Consider the following 15,781-nt stretch of genomic DNA (forward strand, 5'->3'; position numbering starts at 1 on the left):
GGGAGCGGCGTGTGCAAAGGCCTGCAGGTGGGACCAGGCCTCGGCTGACCAACCCCTCTGCACCCCCAGGAGTTTGACCCTGAGGAGTTTTACCACCTGCTGGAGGCTGCCGAGGGCCAGGCCCGCGAGGGCCAGGGCATCAAGACGGACCTGCCGCGGTACATCATTGGGCAGCTGGGCCTGGCTAAGGACCCCCTCCAGGGTGAGCTGGGGGTGGGGCAGAAAGAAGAAACTGGGGTGAGATTGCGGTGGAGCCGGGATTCCAACCCATGCCCACCTGACTCCAGAGCCGCCACACTGTCCTTCCTCTCTCTTTGGCCCTGTCCTCAGCCACCTGCAGGGCATATTATGGGGAAAGTGCCCAGGATTCCGGGGTAAGGTGGCCACAAGTTGGAGCCCCTGACCTGCCAAGTCCTCAAATGCTAAGTCAGGTTGGGCCAGGGTGCATTCACGCTGTCCTGTGAATTCACAAAGCACTTTCCCAATTCCATCCTACTGTGGCCCGGGAAGTGGGAGTCAGACGGGGCAGCCCATGGGCACGACCGAGGTGGCCGAGAACCCCCCAGCCAGGACGGGGGAACAACCGAGACATGGTGCTAGGGGAGCATTGAACCTGGCCTGGTCCAGGGGTGGTTGGGGGAGCTCTGGGAAGAGAGGATATTCAGGCTGGGGCCTGGAGGATGGAAAGGTGTGCAGATTTAGGGGAGAGAGAAAATGAACCGGGCAGGGGGAATGGTGAAGGCAAAGGTCCTGAGGTGGGTCTGTGTCTGGCGTGTTGAAAGAGCAGCGAGGAAAGGGGTGTGGCTGAGGAAGGAGGGGAGCTGGGGGTAGGCGACGGGGTCAGCAGGGACCAGCCGCAGTGGCCATCGTCCACTGGGATTGGGCTGCCATTGTCCCCATTTAAAGCCGGAGAGACTGAGGCTCCGGGCAGATGAGATTGAGCTGGGGTTCAGGCCCAGGCGTGCCCGAGACCAGATCGCCCGTGGACTAGCCGTGTGGCCGCAGCCAACCTCTTTTCTGTCTCATGAAGATGACGCAGGTGGCACTGTGGGTGGGCCCGGGTGTCAGAGGAAACATGAAGTGGCCAGGCAGGCAGGTGGCAGCTGAGGCTGCGGGGGCAGACCATCTACCCGGCACCGTGCAGTGGGCCCACTGACAGTGGGACGGGTGGGCTGCATTTGAACCCGGGCCTCCCTCACCCTGAGGCTCACTGCCTCATCTTAGCCTTGCTCTGTGACCGCAAGACACTGTCTTCATGGCCACCGTCACTGCTGTTGTTCACCAGCTGCACACTCCCACCCGGGGCCACCCCTCTGCTAAGCCCCAGGGCTGGAAACTAAGGGGGCTCGCCTGGGCCATGCCCTGAGCTGAGGAGGATGTTAGGAGCCATCACCCAGAGGGGCGGCGGCACAGCCGGTGTTCACAGGCCTAAGACTTGGGGCCAGGGTTCAAGGTAGGCTGAGCATTCGGAGCCTGGGCTTCCCACTGGCCCTTCTAGAAGGTTCCTTAGTCGTTGTTCAGTCCAGCTTCCTGGGTTTGACCGACACCTGGACTCAGTAGGGGCTGAATGACAGTATCGTGGGAGCTGGCCAGGGGAGGCACCATTTCCCCAGCCCAGGATGAGCCCTGGAGGCCTCCAGAAGTCTCTGGGTGGTGGAGGGGCAGGGCTCAGAAACCCCATTTGAGGCTCCTCCCTCATTTTACAGAGACGGTGCCTCTGAGTCACCTTGATGACAGTGGAGGACAGCCCCCAGCACCAGCACCAGCACCGGAGTCCCCAGAAGTAAGACGCAGAGCTTTGGTGGCCCCACCTGTCTTGTTCTTTTGACGGTAGACCAGGTGGCCATGAGAAGGGCTGGGTTTGCTGTTTGCTGAGGTTTTGCATACAGCAGGTGCTTAATGAACGCCTGTGGCTTTGGGGGGGATGGTGGGGGCAGGTGAGACTGCCCTGCCATGGAGGTTGGGCAGGGCAGGGTTGGAGGGGGCACTGGAAAGGGGAGCTTTGCAGAATGTGTAGGAGTTTTCTGGAAGGAGGGCATGCGTGGCTTAAGCAAAAGCTCAAACTCGGAAGCTGAGTTTGAGAAGTTTGTATAGGAGAAGAGGTAGCGTCAGGTGCCAGGACCAGCGGTTGGGACTTGGGGGCAGGAAGAACACAGCCTGCTCAGCAGTGGGGCAGGACCCTGACCCCTCTTGCTACCCACCCCCCAGAGTCGTGCCCTGGTCGGCCCTTCACGGAGGAAGCCCTGTGAGAGCGACTTCGAGACTATCAAACTCATTAGCAATGGGGCCTATGGGTGAGTCCTTGGGTACCCCGTAGACCCATTTCTCAGATGCCCACGGGGATGGCTGAAGCCCACACAGCCCCTGAGTGTGCAGACAGGGAAACTGAGGCCTGAAGAGGGAAGTGGAGGCACAAAACAGCAGGGGCATGGCCTTGGAAGGGCTTGTCCGTGATCTAGGTCCTTACCCCAGGTGTTTGGGGTTCTAGGAATCTGGGGACTGAGCAAGGCAAAAGATGGCCACACGATGGCAGTAGCGTGCGCCAAGCATTCTTTAAGTGCCGCTTTGACGGATTTGCTTTGGGGGAGGGGGGAGGAGTCCCTCACAGCGTAAGACCGTTGTGGGGTCTGGGACGGAGGGGGGCTTGCAGAGGAGGCTTCTGTGTCCAGGCTTATGTGTCCGCAGCACAGTGGGGGGGGGGTGTCTCTGGGTCTGAGAGCTCCACAGGGCAGGAGCGGCTTGGGGTCTTTAATAGCCCCAGCGTTTATCTTATCTACAAGGTGTGCAAAACCAGCAGGCTCTAAATGGCTAAAAGTCTGCGTATTTGACTTGTAGTCAAAGCGATTTGACTGTGTGCCAGCGGGGCTTTTGAGCTAACGGGTCTCAGTCGGCTGTGAAGAAATAAACAACCTAAGGGTCATCTTTGGCTCTTTGTATGACACCAGGGAGAGTGGCTTAAACCCACGGGGTGGCCGCTTTGGGAGAAGGGAGGGCCGGGTAAAGAGAACAGGTGTCCCCGGTGGAGGGCACAGCACAGGCAAGGGCACAGCACAGGCAAAGGCACAGCGGGTTGGGTTCTGGACCCAGGTCGGGTCCCAGTGCTTGCCGGGACCTGGATCTCGGGCCTCAGCGAGCCCGGCTCCCCCCCCCCCACCCCGCCCCGCCCCGCCCCAGGGCCGTCTACCTGGTGCGGCACCGGGAAACGAGGCAGCGCTTTGCCATCAAGAAGATCAACAAGCAGAACCTGATCCTTCGCAACCAGATCCAGCAGGTCTTCGTGGAGCGTGACATCCTCACCTTCGCTGAGAACCCGTTTGTGGTCAGCATGTTCTGCTCCTTCGAGACCCGGCGCCACCTCTGCATGGTTATGGAGTATGTGGAAGGTGCGGTCACTGGGGCTTGCATGCCTCCAGAGCAATGGAGAGCTTACTCCTGATCCAGAAGAAATACCTTATCCCTCCTTTGATCAAGCCCGCAGTCTGCTCTGTCCTCCATGGGGTCCCAGCCTGCCTTGGGGGACCCTCAGTCTGTGGTGGGGGACCCAGCCTCAGGGAGTTGGAACTGGGGGATCCCAAAGAGAAGTGTGAGGGCAGGACCCTAGGGTATAGGGGTAGGATGGACGGCCTAGGCAGGAGGGACTGGTGGGCAAGGGCCTAGAGGCTAGAGCAGCGAAGGGAGGGAGGCGTGTGTCAGAAGGACTAGGGGGGTTGGGGGCCAGGGTGAGGAGTTGTGCGATCAGGTTTGCAGTTCAGGAAAGAGCAGGGCCTTCAGGTAAGTGCAGGACATGCATTTACCAAGCGGCTGCCGGGTGAACAGAGGAAGCATGCCCTTAGGAGGCACCAGCTGTGTACAGGGGAAGGGACTGTGCACTTAACAGAGCTGCTGCCCTGCCAGGGGAAAATCAGAAGGCAGGGTCTGCCTATCCTCCCGCACCTCCCAGGTCCCCACCCCAATTCAGGACAGATTGGAGACACTTTCCAAAAGGTGGGGAGGGCACATAGGCACAAATCTGGGCACGGCTGTAGAGCCGAGGGCCTCTGTGAGCACGTCCACCCCTCTGCAGGCGGCGACTGTGCCACGCTCCTAAAGAACATGGGCCCGCTGCCCGTGGATATGGCCCGCATGTACTTCGCCGAGACGGTGCTCGCGCTGGAGTACCTGCACAACTATGGCATCGTGCACAGGGACCTCAAGCCAGACAAGTGAGTGGGCCTGGCTCTCAGGGGGCGGGGCTCAGAGTAGCCTGGGGGCGGGGCCTCTGAGTGGGTCTGGGACTGCTCAGGAGCCCCACCATCTAGATTCTCCTGGCATCATGGGCCCCCTGCTGGTAGAAAGCAGGGATCTTGGCAATGTTGAGCACCTGGTGTGTACTGAAGAGAGCAGGTATTTAATAGGCACCTGCTGTGTGCAGGGGAAGGACAGTGCACTTATCGAGGTGCTGGCCAGGCAAAGTGAGGGGGCACAGACTGGACAGGGGAAGGGACCATGCACTCACAGAGCTGCTGCCACACAAGGCAAGTGAACATGCACTTATGAGGCACCAGCTATATACAAAGAGCAGGGACATACACTTTGCAAGACCTTATGTGTAGAGAAAGGGACTGCATGTCTTGAGCTCCTGCTGTGTGTTAGTGCAGGGAAGAAAGAGAGTCCTAGAGTGTTTATTTTATCCTAGTTTCTAGTAAGCACCTACTGAGTGCCTGGTGCTCTCTGGGTGACTGAAAAACGCAACTGTGAGTGTAAATAATCCCTCATGCTTTGTAACCCTTTCATAATTTTCAAAGCACTCTTCCGTACATTAGTTGAGCACCTCCTGTGTACAGAGGAAAGCGCTGCTCTTTCATCAAGTGCCCTTTGGATACCAGGCAAGAAGTATGAGTTTCTCAGGTACTTGCCATGTGGAGGTGTGGACATAAGCGTTAAGAATCTGCATGTTTTCAGGGCATCTTGTAGTTTGCAAGTGGCTTAGAAAACAAAGCACCTGTATTTGGCACCTGCTGTATACCTGGGCCTGTGCTCACCATTTTAAGGAACCCAGACGGCGGTGTAACTAACTTCTCACACACTGATGACCCTTTTGAGTTTATAAAGCACATTTTTTAGCTGGTGTGTATTTACTGGGCACCAGCTGTGTAAAGGTGATCAGAACAACAGTTATTAGGCAATGACTGTGTGTCAGTCCCCGAACACTGCAGCTATCTTTTTATAAAGTTTTTATGTTGAGGTCAGCATGCATTGATCACCTACTGTGTGCCAGGGACATGGGTCCCTTTCCAATGGAGGCACTTGCTACGTGGAGGCGTGAAGAGCCCTGCATGTTTTCAGGGCCTTAAGAGCCCTGCATGTTTTCAGGGCATCTTGTTTGCGAGTGGCTTAGAAAACAAAGCAAATGTGTGTTGGCATCTGCTGTGTACCTGGGCCTCTATGCTTGACGCTCTAAGGCTGCTTGCTTTGTGCCCATTGGGCCTCTGTGGGATCATCCTGGAGTGGGATCTTCCAAGTGTCCCCAAGGCAGGGCCTGCCCCTCCCAAGCTCAGGACCCTCTTCTGAAAAACGGTGTGGGAAGGTGCAGCCCTGGAGGGTTCAGGGAGGGATAGGCCCACACAGTAGGTGCTCCAGAAAAATATTTTTTCCTCTTTGCTTCGGAAAATTTCAAATACACCCCAAGTCAGGAGAAGGTACATTTGTTTGCTAGGGTTGCCCCAACAAAGTACCACAGACTCGGGGGCTTAAACAACAGAAATTTATTCTCACAGTTCTGGAGGCCAGAAGTCCAAGGTCAAGGTGTCGGCAGGGCCGCGCTCCCTCTGAAGGTGATGGGGAAGGATGTGTTCCAGGCCTTTCTCTCGGTTTCTGTTAGTCCCTAGGCTGTGGTGCTCCTCCTGTGTGCGTGTCTGTGTCCAAATTCCCCCTTTTTATTTTATTTATTTATTTTTTACTTTTTAAAATATTTATTTGGTTGCACTGGGTCTTAGTTGCGGCAGGTGGGCTCCTTAGTTTCGGCCCTCCAGCTCCTTAGTTGCGACACGCATGTGGGATCTAGTTCCCTGACCAGGGATCGAACCTGGGCCACCTGCATTGGGAGCTCTGAGTCTTAACCACTGGACCACCACAGAAGTCCCCAGAAATTTACTTTTAAATGGGCAGATGTCCCCAGGAGGTGCGTGAAAATGTGACTTTATAAAATAAAGCTGGCGCACATCATTTTATCACTTAAAATATTTATATCCTTAAGCTTGCGGGAGAACGTGAACAACAGCATACATGGTAGGTGTGTAAGTTTTAAAAAACTGGTGCGCCCATGAGAGGCACAAATATTTCTGTACACAGCAGGTGCTAAAGACATGTTCACTTAACAATAGGCGCTTACAAAGTATTCAGTTTGTTAAAATCATGGATGCACGTACAAGAATATGCTGTAGATCCCCCCCAGGAGGTGTTCACGAAACGTTTTCATGCCCAGTGGGGACATGCTGTGATTCTCAGGAACTTAACTTTTGCACAGCGGAGTATACAGTAGGTGCTCAAGAGCAACACCAGATGCACCCAGTTGGTGCACAGAGATGTTTGCCAAATTTGTAATATTGCCCAAGGCCCGCTGCTTCTTTCAATAACGTGATCATGCACAGGCAGTGCTTTCTGATCCATGGAGGGGTCGGGCCGCCTCCTGTAGGACCAAGTTCTGGGGGGGCGAGGGGGCGGGAGCAGCCAGGCACCTCGGGCCCCCCAGCCCTGAGCGCACCACCCGCCTGCCCACAGCCTGCTCATCACCTCGCTCGGCCACATCAAGCTAACTGACTTCGGCCTGTCTAAGATCGGGCTCATGAGTATGGCCACCAACCTCTACGAGGGCCACATCGAGAAGGACACTCGGGAGTTCGTGGACAAGCAGGTGGGCGGGGCTGCCTCCCTCTGCCCGAAGCCTGAGCCCAGGACATGGGGAGACTTTGCAGCAAAAAGGGGAAAAGAAACTATCCCTGTAATTCTACCCACACTTTCTTCCCTGGCTGGGGGCGGTCTTTCATTTCCCTCTCCCACCTGGCCCAGGTATGCGGGACGCCTGAGTACATCGCCCCCGAGGTGATCTTCCGCCAGGGCTACGGGAAGCCAGTGGACTGGTGGGCCATGGGCGTCGTCCTCTACGAATTCCTGGTGGGCTGTGTGCCATTCTTCGGAGATACCCCTGAGGAACTCTTTGGCCAGGTGGTCAGTGGTGCGTTCCCCCTGCCCTGTCGCCCCAGGTTTAAGTCTCAGCCCCACTTTGGCTCCGGTCGGTGGTCCCCCCTGCCTTTGCCGGGGAGGGGAGCAGGCCCACTTGTGGATTGGGCACCTATGGCGTGCCCGGCCCCAGCTGAGCCCTGGGGACACAGCCAAGGGCGAGAGGGACAGTAAGGGAGATAAATAAGCAAATTATGGAGCAATCAGAGGCAAAAAATGCCGAGGAGGGAAGGAAGCAGGGAGAAGGGAGGGGGCGGGGGGCGGGTGCAGGGGTGCTATATTAAATAGAGAGTCATGCAGGGCCACACTGGGTGATGTGTGGGCAAAGACTTAAAGGAGCGAGAGGGAGTCACAGAGATGGATGAAGGGAAGGTGCTCAGGGCAGAGGGCACAGCCAGAACAAAGGCTGTATGGGACCAAGCCTGGTATGCTGAAGGAGCAGAGGGGGCTGATGGCTTGGAGCATAGAAAGGGGAGGTGCTAGGAGGTGCTAGGAAGCGCTATCCTCAGTCCCTCATTCCCTCCTCTCATTTTAGATGAGATCATGTGGCCAGAGGGGGATGAAGCCCTTCCAGCTGACGCCCAGGACCTCATCACCAGGCTGCTCCGACAGAGCCCCCTGGACCGTCTGGGCACTGGTACGTAGGTGTGGGTGAGGCCCAGGTGGGTGGGATGGGGGCTGGGGTAAACAAGAGCTCTATTTGAGAGGCTGCATAGAGGAGGGGGACTTGAAACTGGGGTTTTGAAGGATGCATAGGAGCTCACCAAGAACTAGCATAAGATTTTGAAGAGTAGCAGGTAGCTGGGTCTGGTTCAGACAAGGGGCACTGAGGCTGTGTATATGAGCCTGCCAGGTCGCCATGGGCTGTGTCCTAAGGTCCCCAAGGCCCAGCCCAGTGGATCCCACTGTCCCAAGTTTCCCCAGCCACCAAAATATTGATTAAGGGACTATTTAATATTCATGCAGCCACCCATTATGTGGCCACTACAGATCACAGTCAGGATGAAGCTTGACCACTGGAGAGGACTATGGGGGCTGAAGTTGGGGAACAGGATACAGTCAGCTCTGCTTCATGCAGTCAGCTCTGCTCCATGGGGTAGAAACATGTGGAAGAAGCCCTCTCCTAAGGTTCTGGGGTTTCTCCAGGTGATGGGATCTCAGAGTCCAGCAGAGGGAAGAGCAGGGCCTGGGTTCTAGCCCTAGCTTGGTTCCCCTATGGGCTCTTAAAGGATGGCTCGTTTCCCCTCCCATCTTTCTGGTTCTGTGTTGGCCAAGTTTGGGTTCATAATTGGCCCCGGGGGCCATGGGGGGTGGGGACCAGCAGGGCTCAGCCAGGCATGTCTGCAGGAGGCACCCACGAAGTAAAGCAGCACCCCTTCTTCTGGACACTGGACTGGGCGGGGCTTCTGCGACACAAGGCCGAGTTTGTGCCGCAGCTTGAAGCTGAGGACGACACCAGCTACTTTGACAGTAAGCAGGGGTCCAGGGGGTGGGCTGTGCTGTCCCACGATCCCCTGGGGTGGTGAGGGGTGTCTAACAGCGTCTCCACCCCAGCTTGGGGCCTCGCCTTGGGCCTGGAGCTTCCAACTTCCTGAGCTTTCCAAGAAGCTGGGGCATGTCTGCTGGCTGCCCCCCTGCCTGGATTTCCTATGCGTCTGAGCTCAGGAGGCTGTCGCACCACCTTGGGTTGCGGGAGGGGAAACCAAAGCACTGCATGTGGCAGCCCTTGCCTGGGGGTCCCCCAGCAGGTTCAGCCTCCTGAGTGTCAGCCCTGACCAGGCATGGAGCCCTGCCTGTCATACAGGAGGGTGGGGTGCCTCGCTCAGCTTTGGTGGAGGGGGTCCCCTCATGCACTTGAGGTGAGCTCAGACAAATCTCCTTCTCCCCACTCGGGGCTCTGGCCAAACACAGAGTAAACGCCCCCGGCTTCCAGTGCCTCCTCCAGAACTTGATGTGTGACCTTGGGCATGTCAGAGGTCCTCTCTGAGCATCTGTTTCCTTTTCTGTAAGATGAGGAACATCCTTTATGTTTGAGATGCACAATTTTACCTAACTCCGGATAACCCATCTTAAGGGTGAGGAAACTGAGACACAAGAATTCCCATCCACAGTCCCACAGCTTTTAGGAACACAAGTGGGATTTATTCCCAGATACTAAACCTGCCGCCCAAGCCTCCTCTGGTCCTTAAACATACCAAGCCTGGTCCCACCACAAAGCCTTTGCCCTGACAGTGTCTCCCGACCTGGGAGGCCCTCTCCACATCACCCCACAGCCCCTGTGTCCACCTCCCCCAGCATCAGGTGGGCTGCACATGCCTTTCCCTCCCGCAGCGCGCTCAGAGCGTTACCGTCACCTGGGCTCTGAAGATGACGAGACGAATGATGAGGAGTCATCCACGGAGATCCCCCAGTTCTCGTCCTGTTCCCACCGGTTCAGCAAGGTGAGCCTGGGCCCTGGATGTAGCTAGTGCTCAGGAAACAGGGCAAGATGTTTGGGGGGTTTTTTTCTTTTTTTTATCGTAGTGAAATACACGTAACGTAAAATAGACTATTTTAGCTATTTTAAACTGTACATACAATTCAGTGACATTTAGTACATTCGCAATGTTGTGCAACCGTCACCTGTATCTAGTTCCAGAACATTTCCATCATCCCCAGAGGGCAACCTTGTACCCAGCTGCAGTCACTCCTCGTTTCCCCCTCCCCCGCTCCCCGGCAACCACTCATCCGCTTTCTGTCTCTGTGCATTTACCTGTTCTGGACATTTCACATACATAGAATCATACGCTATGTGGGACCACTGGGGAATTCCCTGTGTCTGGCTTCTTAAGGTTGATCCACATGGTAGCGTGTGTCAGTGCTTCATTCCCTGTTATGGCTGAATAATATTCCATTGTGTGGTTGGACCATATTTTGTTTTGTCCACTCATCAGTTGATGGACGTTTGGGTTGTTTCCACTTTGGGGCAATTGTAAATAGATCTGCTATGCTGGGTGTTATATTATAGCCTCATCAGCTTAATTTGAGTTCCTTCCTTTGTTTATAATTTGATTTAAAAACCTGCACTGCTTATGGGTCTGGGCCCCAGGCAGGAAACCCCAGCTGTGGCCCCTTGGTAGCCAGGCTGCTCTGAGCCTCAGTTTCTCCACCTGTACAGTGGGCTAAAGACTCTACGTCTTGGGCTTCCCTGGTGGTGCAGTGGTTGAGAGTCCGCCTGCCGATGCAGGGGACATGGGTTCGTGCCCCGGTCCGGGAAGATCCCACATGCCGCGGAGCGGCTGGGCCCGTGAGCCGTGGCCGCTGAGCCTGCGCATCCGGAGCCTGTGCTCCGCGGCTGGAGAGGCCACAGCAGTGAAAGGCCCGCGTACCGCAAAAAAAAAAAAAAAAAAACTGTATGTCTTTAGAGATGTGGTAAGTAAGCATCTGAGGAAGTGACTCAGGGAAGTGTCAGGCATGTAGGAAATACTCAACTAAGCCGTCCCCCACGAATGCGGTTGTTGTTACGGTTTTTTTGTTTCTGTTTTTTTTTTTTATGATGTGGACCTTTTTTTTTTTTCAGGTACTATCTGAATTTATTGAAGGGCTTCTTAATCTAGGGTTTGTGAACTTGCATGGGAATAAATTACATCTTTATTTTTACTAATCTCTAACTGAAATTTGGTATGTTTTCCAATTGTAATATAAGCAGCAAATCACAGTAATATTAGCATGACCTTGACTTTGTCACCAATACAAATCATGGATTTTTCATATCACGCTGGAGTCGTTGTAAAATATCTTTCAAGTTCAAAACTACTTCAAAATTATGGTACTTAGGAGACCTGCTAGATCTTGTTATTTAATGCATTACTAAAGAGGCACGTATAGTACCATATTGCTGGTTTAAAAAATATTCTAATATTATTTTAATATAATCAGCCTCACTTGCAACCTGACCTATTTCATTTGATGCATTTAAAAATACTACTCTGAGGGCTTCCCAGGTGGCGCAGTGGTTGAGAGTCCGCCTGCCGATGCAGGGGACACGGGTTCGTGCCCCGGTCTGGGAAGATCCCACATGCCGCGGCGCGGCTGGGCCCGTGAGCCATGGCCACTGAGCCTGCGCGTCCGGAGCCTGTGCTCCGCAGCGGGAGAGGCCACAGCAGTGAGAGGCCCGCATACCGAAAAAAAAAAAAAAAAATACTACTCTGAGAAGAGGTCTGTAGGTGTTACCACTTTGCCAAAGGGGCTCATGTACAGAAATCCATGCTTGTCATGATGGTAGCAGCTCCTCCTCAGAAGCCTCAAGGGCCAGAGCTCTGCCCAGAACTCCCCTTCAGATGTGGACCATTTTTTAAAGTCTTTATTGAATTTGTTTCGCTATTGCTTCTGTTTTATGTTTTGGTTTTTTGGCTGCAAGGCATGTGGGATCTCAGCTCCCTGACCAGGGATTGAACCCACACCCCCTGCATTGGAAGGCGAAGTCTTAACCACTGGACTGCCAGGGAAGTCCCGTTATTGTTATTTTTAATTGCTTCCCAGGTCTACAGCAGCTCTGAGTTCCTGGCCGCCCAGCCCACCCCAACCTTTGCTGAACGGAGCTTCAGTGAGGACCGGGAGGAAGGGTGGGAGCGCAGCAGTGAGGGGGACTATGGGCGCCGGCTGAGCACCACCGAGGTCCGGTAGGTGGGCTGGGGAGTATAAGCAGGTCCAGCTTCCAAACCTGCTGAGAGGTGGAGCCACAAAGTCTTAACATTGGAAAGAGCTTCCCAGTGGCCCAGTAGAAAAGGGTAAAACATATTGGCCAGCCTGTCAGACCCCTGCCAACCTGGCCCCTATCATCACTCCCTTTGGCTTTGCATTCCTAACCACACTAAACCTAAAGCAGCCATGTACCATCACACTGCTAGGCTTTTGCTTGCGCTGTTTCCTCTGCCCAGAATACCCTTTGCTCATGAAGTCCCTTTCATCTTTCAATGTCCAAACTCACAGAAATAATCAACGTCTGCTAGAGGATGGGCGTTGGAAGCTGGGTTTTAAAAATTGAATAGGAGTTCTCTGGGCAGTCACAGAGGACAGAGCAGGCAGAGGGAACTCACCTTATATTTACAAATTACCTCTGACTCTAGGCTGAGAGTTAAGGTATGGTCACTAGGGGAGACTGGGTGTCCTGGGGTGAGGGCACCTGGCAGGTGTGACTCAGGCTCTTCCCTGCTACAGGCTGAGGTCCTGCACATCCTCCGGTTCCTCCTGCCACTTACCCTGTTCCCAGCCTGAGCGGGGCCCTAGCCCATCTTTCCTGAACACCATCAACCTGGACACGATGCCCAAATTTGCCTTCTCATCAGAGGATGAGGGAGTCGGCCCAGCTCCTGTGGGCCCCAAAAGGCCCGTCTTCATTCTGGGGGAGCCCGACCCACCCCCAGCAGCCACCCCAGTGTTGCCCAAGCCCTCAAGCCTTTCTGGTAGGTGGAATCCAGGGTGGGAGGGATGGTGTCATGCAGAGTTTCCCACAGGAGGGACTATTTGAGATGGGTTTTGAAGGATGAGTAGGAGTTCTCTAGAGACAACATTCACTTGTGTAACAAAGGCCTCAGTCTGAGGGTGATACCCCCCAGCTTCATTGGATTAGGATGGGAGAGAGGAATTGAACTGGGGAGCTCCAAGAGTGGGAGTTAGGAATCTGACTGGGGTGAGGGGAAGGCTTCTTGAAGTAGGGGACTTGAAGAGTGGAGCTTCCCAGGGACAGCAGTGAAAGAAAGGTGTGCAGGAAGAGGGAATGCCTGAACAAAGGCCAGGAGGCTGGACTGTGTACACACCGACCAGGGAGGAAGGGGCTTTGCCTTCTGAGGGCAGAAGGGCCAAGTGGTGAGATGGGGGAGGGGCAGACTGACCCCCCGACCCTGCTGATCCCCGTAGCTGACACAGCTGCCCTCAGCCACGCGCGCCTACGAAGCAACAGCACTGGTGCACGACACTCTACGCCGAGGGCCCTGGATGCCGGCCGGGGCCGCCGCCTTGGGGGCCCGAGAGACTCAGCCCCTGAGAAATCCAGGACCTCCCCCAGCGGGGGTCGCGTGCCCAAGTCAGCCTCAGTGTCTGCCCTGTCGCTCATCATCACGGCAGGTGACGCCCATGGCCCAGCCTCGTCTTTGCTTGTCTGTCCATGTCCATTTTAACCACGGAGTAGGGGCTGCTTTGGCCAGCGGGAGCTGGAGGGGGTCCCTCCAGGTGATGTGTCCCCAGGCACAAAGCTCCCAGGGCTGCTGTTCGGGGCTGAGCCCAGGAGATAGGAAGCAGCTGGGGAACTGGCATTCCTGGCAGCGGGCACTACATGTGCAAAGGCCTGGAGGGGAAGGGGGAGGGTGTTTAGGGCATTGGAGTGGCAGCAAAGCAGCCAGAGTGATCAGTGTGGGGACTTCCCTGGTGGTCCAGTGGTTAAGATTCTGAGCTTCCACTGCAGGGGCACAGGTTCGATCCCTGGTCCGGGAACTAAGATCCCACATGCTGCGCCGTGCGGCCAAAAAACAAAAACAGAAACAAACCGACTGATTGGTGTGGAGGGAGGGGAAGGTGCCTTGCGAGGGGACCCACAAGGGAGTGACCCCCCTCCTTGAACCTCGTCCCTGCAGATGACGGTAGCGGCGGCCCCCTCATGAGCCCCCTGTCCCCACGCTCGCTGTCCTCAAACCCGTCGTCACGCGACTCCTCTCCAAGCCGAGACCCTTCCCCCGTGTGTGGCAGCCTGCGGCCCCCCATTGTCATCCACAGCTCGGGCAAGAAGTATGGCTTCAGCCTGCGGGCAATCCGCGTCTACATGGGTGACAGTGACATCTACACCGTGCACCATGTTGTGTGGGTGAGTTGGCCCTGGGATGGGCGGGAACAGCCAGACCTGGTTTGAGTCCCAGCTCTGCCCTGGCAAGGCGCCTCCCTTTTGGAGCTGCATTTGTTAGTCTTGGAAAGCAAGCGAATACTCATTGCCTGTGAGGTTTTGGAGCCCAGGGCAGGGAACTGTCGCCACCTGTGTCTTAATGGTCCTTGTCAGTTATGGGGAGAGGACTGGGCAAGAGGGATGGAGACCTCAAGTGGGCACAAAGCTCCCGCACAGTGTTTTGTCCTCCCTCCCCCAGCCCAGGACCTGTCCCCTCCCTACTGGTCTCTGAAAGGTCTGGGAAACCAGGCAGTGTGAAAGGCAGCAGCTTGCTGGGGGCCTGTAGCTGACTCAGCTGGGCTGGGGTCTCTAGCTCTGGGGCCCAGGCCACTGACCCCGCTATCTGCCCCCACCCCCAGAGTGTGGAGGAGGGAAGCCCTGCCCAGGAGGCAGGCCTGCGGGCCGGGGACCTCATCACCCACATCAACGGGGAGTCGGTCCTGGGGCTGGTGCACATGGACGTCGTGGAGCTACTGCTGAAGGTGCAGGCCCCCAACCCCACCCCAGCCTCCACCCCAGAGCCTCCACCCCCGTCCATCCTCAGGGCCCCTGGATCTCCCAACACTGCCCACCCTCTGGGCTGCTCCTGTGACCTCCGTCCCTACGCCTTGGCCTCAGCTCCCAATTCTGTGTGGTTCCCCCCGTCCAACCATACCACTCCGCATTCGGCCCTGCATGCCCCGTCCCCTCTGCCTCAGAGCCACTCCTCCAGGAAGCCCTTCCTGCCCCCTGGGTGCCCCTTCTCCTGACCTTGCCTCTGGCCCACCCTGACTCTGTGGGGCTGGGGGTGTCTGTACCATCTTGGCCTCCTGCCTCCCCTCAGACCAAGGGTCCTCGGGGGCTGAGGCCTAGAGGCGGGGAGGTGGACACAGGTGAGGAGGCAGACCCCTAGTTGGATAGCTCCTGGGACCAGTGGGTGGGTAGATGGCTCAATGGATGGATGGACAGATGGCAGACGTCCATCTTTGGCCCAGTGAGTGGTGGGGTCATTAGGTAAGAAGCGGGTGGTTAGGATCCGGGGCTTCCAATGGGTGAGTAGATGGGTGGGTGGGTGCATGGACGGCTCGTTGGATGGAAGGCACACAGGCGACCCCTTGCCATCCCTCCTGCAGAGTGGCAACAAGATCGCCCTTCGGACCACGCCCCTGGAGAACACCTCCATCAAGGTGGGCCCTGCACGGAAGAATGTGACCAAGGGCCGCATGGCGCGCAGGAACAAGCGGAGCCGAAGGCGGGAGACGCAGGAGCGGTGAGCGGCGGCCTGGCTGCCGGGGAGGGTTCATGCAGGACCTGTGGCACATTTGGGCGGCCCGGGCTGCTGGGGGCAGGGGTTTTGAAGAATCTGGGTTCCTAACCCCCAGGCGGAAGTCGCTCTTCAAGAAGATCTCAAAACAGTCGTCCGTGCTGCACACCAGCCGCAGCTTCTCTTCCGGCCTCCACCACTCCCTGTCATCCAGTGAGAGCCTCCCGGGCTCACCCACCCACAGCCTCTCCCCCAGCCCCACCACGCCCTGCTGCAGCCCGGCTCCCGATGCCCCAGCAGGTGGGTGCACCCCCAGGACCACCCTGGGAAGAACAGCCCCTTAGGGCTGTGGTGGTCAGCCCAGCGGGGGAGTAAGCAGAGTTGGGAGGCTGGAATGACCTGATGTG

At 56.3% G+C, this 15,781-nt stretch overlaps 1 protein-coding gene across 8 annotated transcripts in view; it reads left to right on the forward strand.

Annotated features, from left to right (window-relative positions):
• MAST3 (microtubule associated serine/threonine kinase 3) overlaps window positions 1-15,781 on the forward strand; it is a 31,149-nt gene that overhangs the window by 11,929 nt on the left and 3,439 nt on the right. For all 8 annotated transcript variants that reach the window (XM_089905279.1, XM_022558271.3, XM_089905280.1 and 5 more), the window contains 17 exons: window positions 70-202; window positions 1,707-1,783; window positions 2,209-2,294; window positions 3,175-3,383; window positions 4,064-4,202; window positions 6,760-6,892; window positions 7,048-7,213; window positions 7,754-7,855; window positions 8,566-8,688; window positions 9,550-9,659; window positions 11,740-11,879; window positions 12,418-12,662; window positions 13,117-13,323; window positions 13,830-14,056; window positions 14,491-14,613; window positions 15,244-15,380; window positions 15,493-15,674. In XM_089905279.1, coding sequence (XP_089761405.1) covers window positions 70-202; window positions 1,707-1,783; window positions 2,209-2,294; window positions 3,175-3,383; window positions 4,064-4,202; window positions 6,760-6,892; window positions 7,048-7,213; window positions 7,754-7,855; window positions 8,566-8,688; window positions 9,550-9,659; window positions 11,740-11,879; window positions 12,418-12,662; window positions 13,117-13,323; window positions 13,830-14,056; window positions 14,491-14,613; window positions 15,244-15,380; window positions 15,493-15,674 — 2,539 coding nt within the window. The remainder of the gene's footprint in view (window positions 1-69; window positions 203-1,706; window positions 1,784-2,208; window positions 2,295-3,174; window positions 3,384-4,063; window positions 4,203-6,759; window positions 6,893-7,047; window positions 7,214-7,753; window positions 7,856-8,565; window positions 8,689-9,549; window positions 9,660-11,739; window positions 11,880-12,417; window positions 12,663-13,116; window positions 13,324-13,829; window positions 14,057-14,490; window positions 14,614-15,243; window positions 15,381-15,492; window positions 15,675-15,781) is intronic.

This window comes from Delphinapterus leucas, unplaced genomic scaffold, assembly GCF_059928025.1.
Source record: "Delphinapterus leucas isolate spDelLeu-1000000601 "Yukka" unplaced genomic scaffold, BTC_Dleu_Yukka2 spDelLeu_asBTCV2_sq25, whole genome shotgun sequence".
In the NCBI taxonomy this organism is placed as follows: Eukaryota; Metazoa; Chordata; class Mammalia; order Artiodactyla; family Monodontidae; genus Delphinapterus; species Delphinapterus leucas.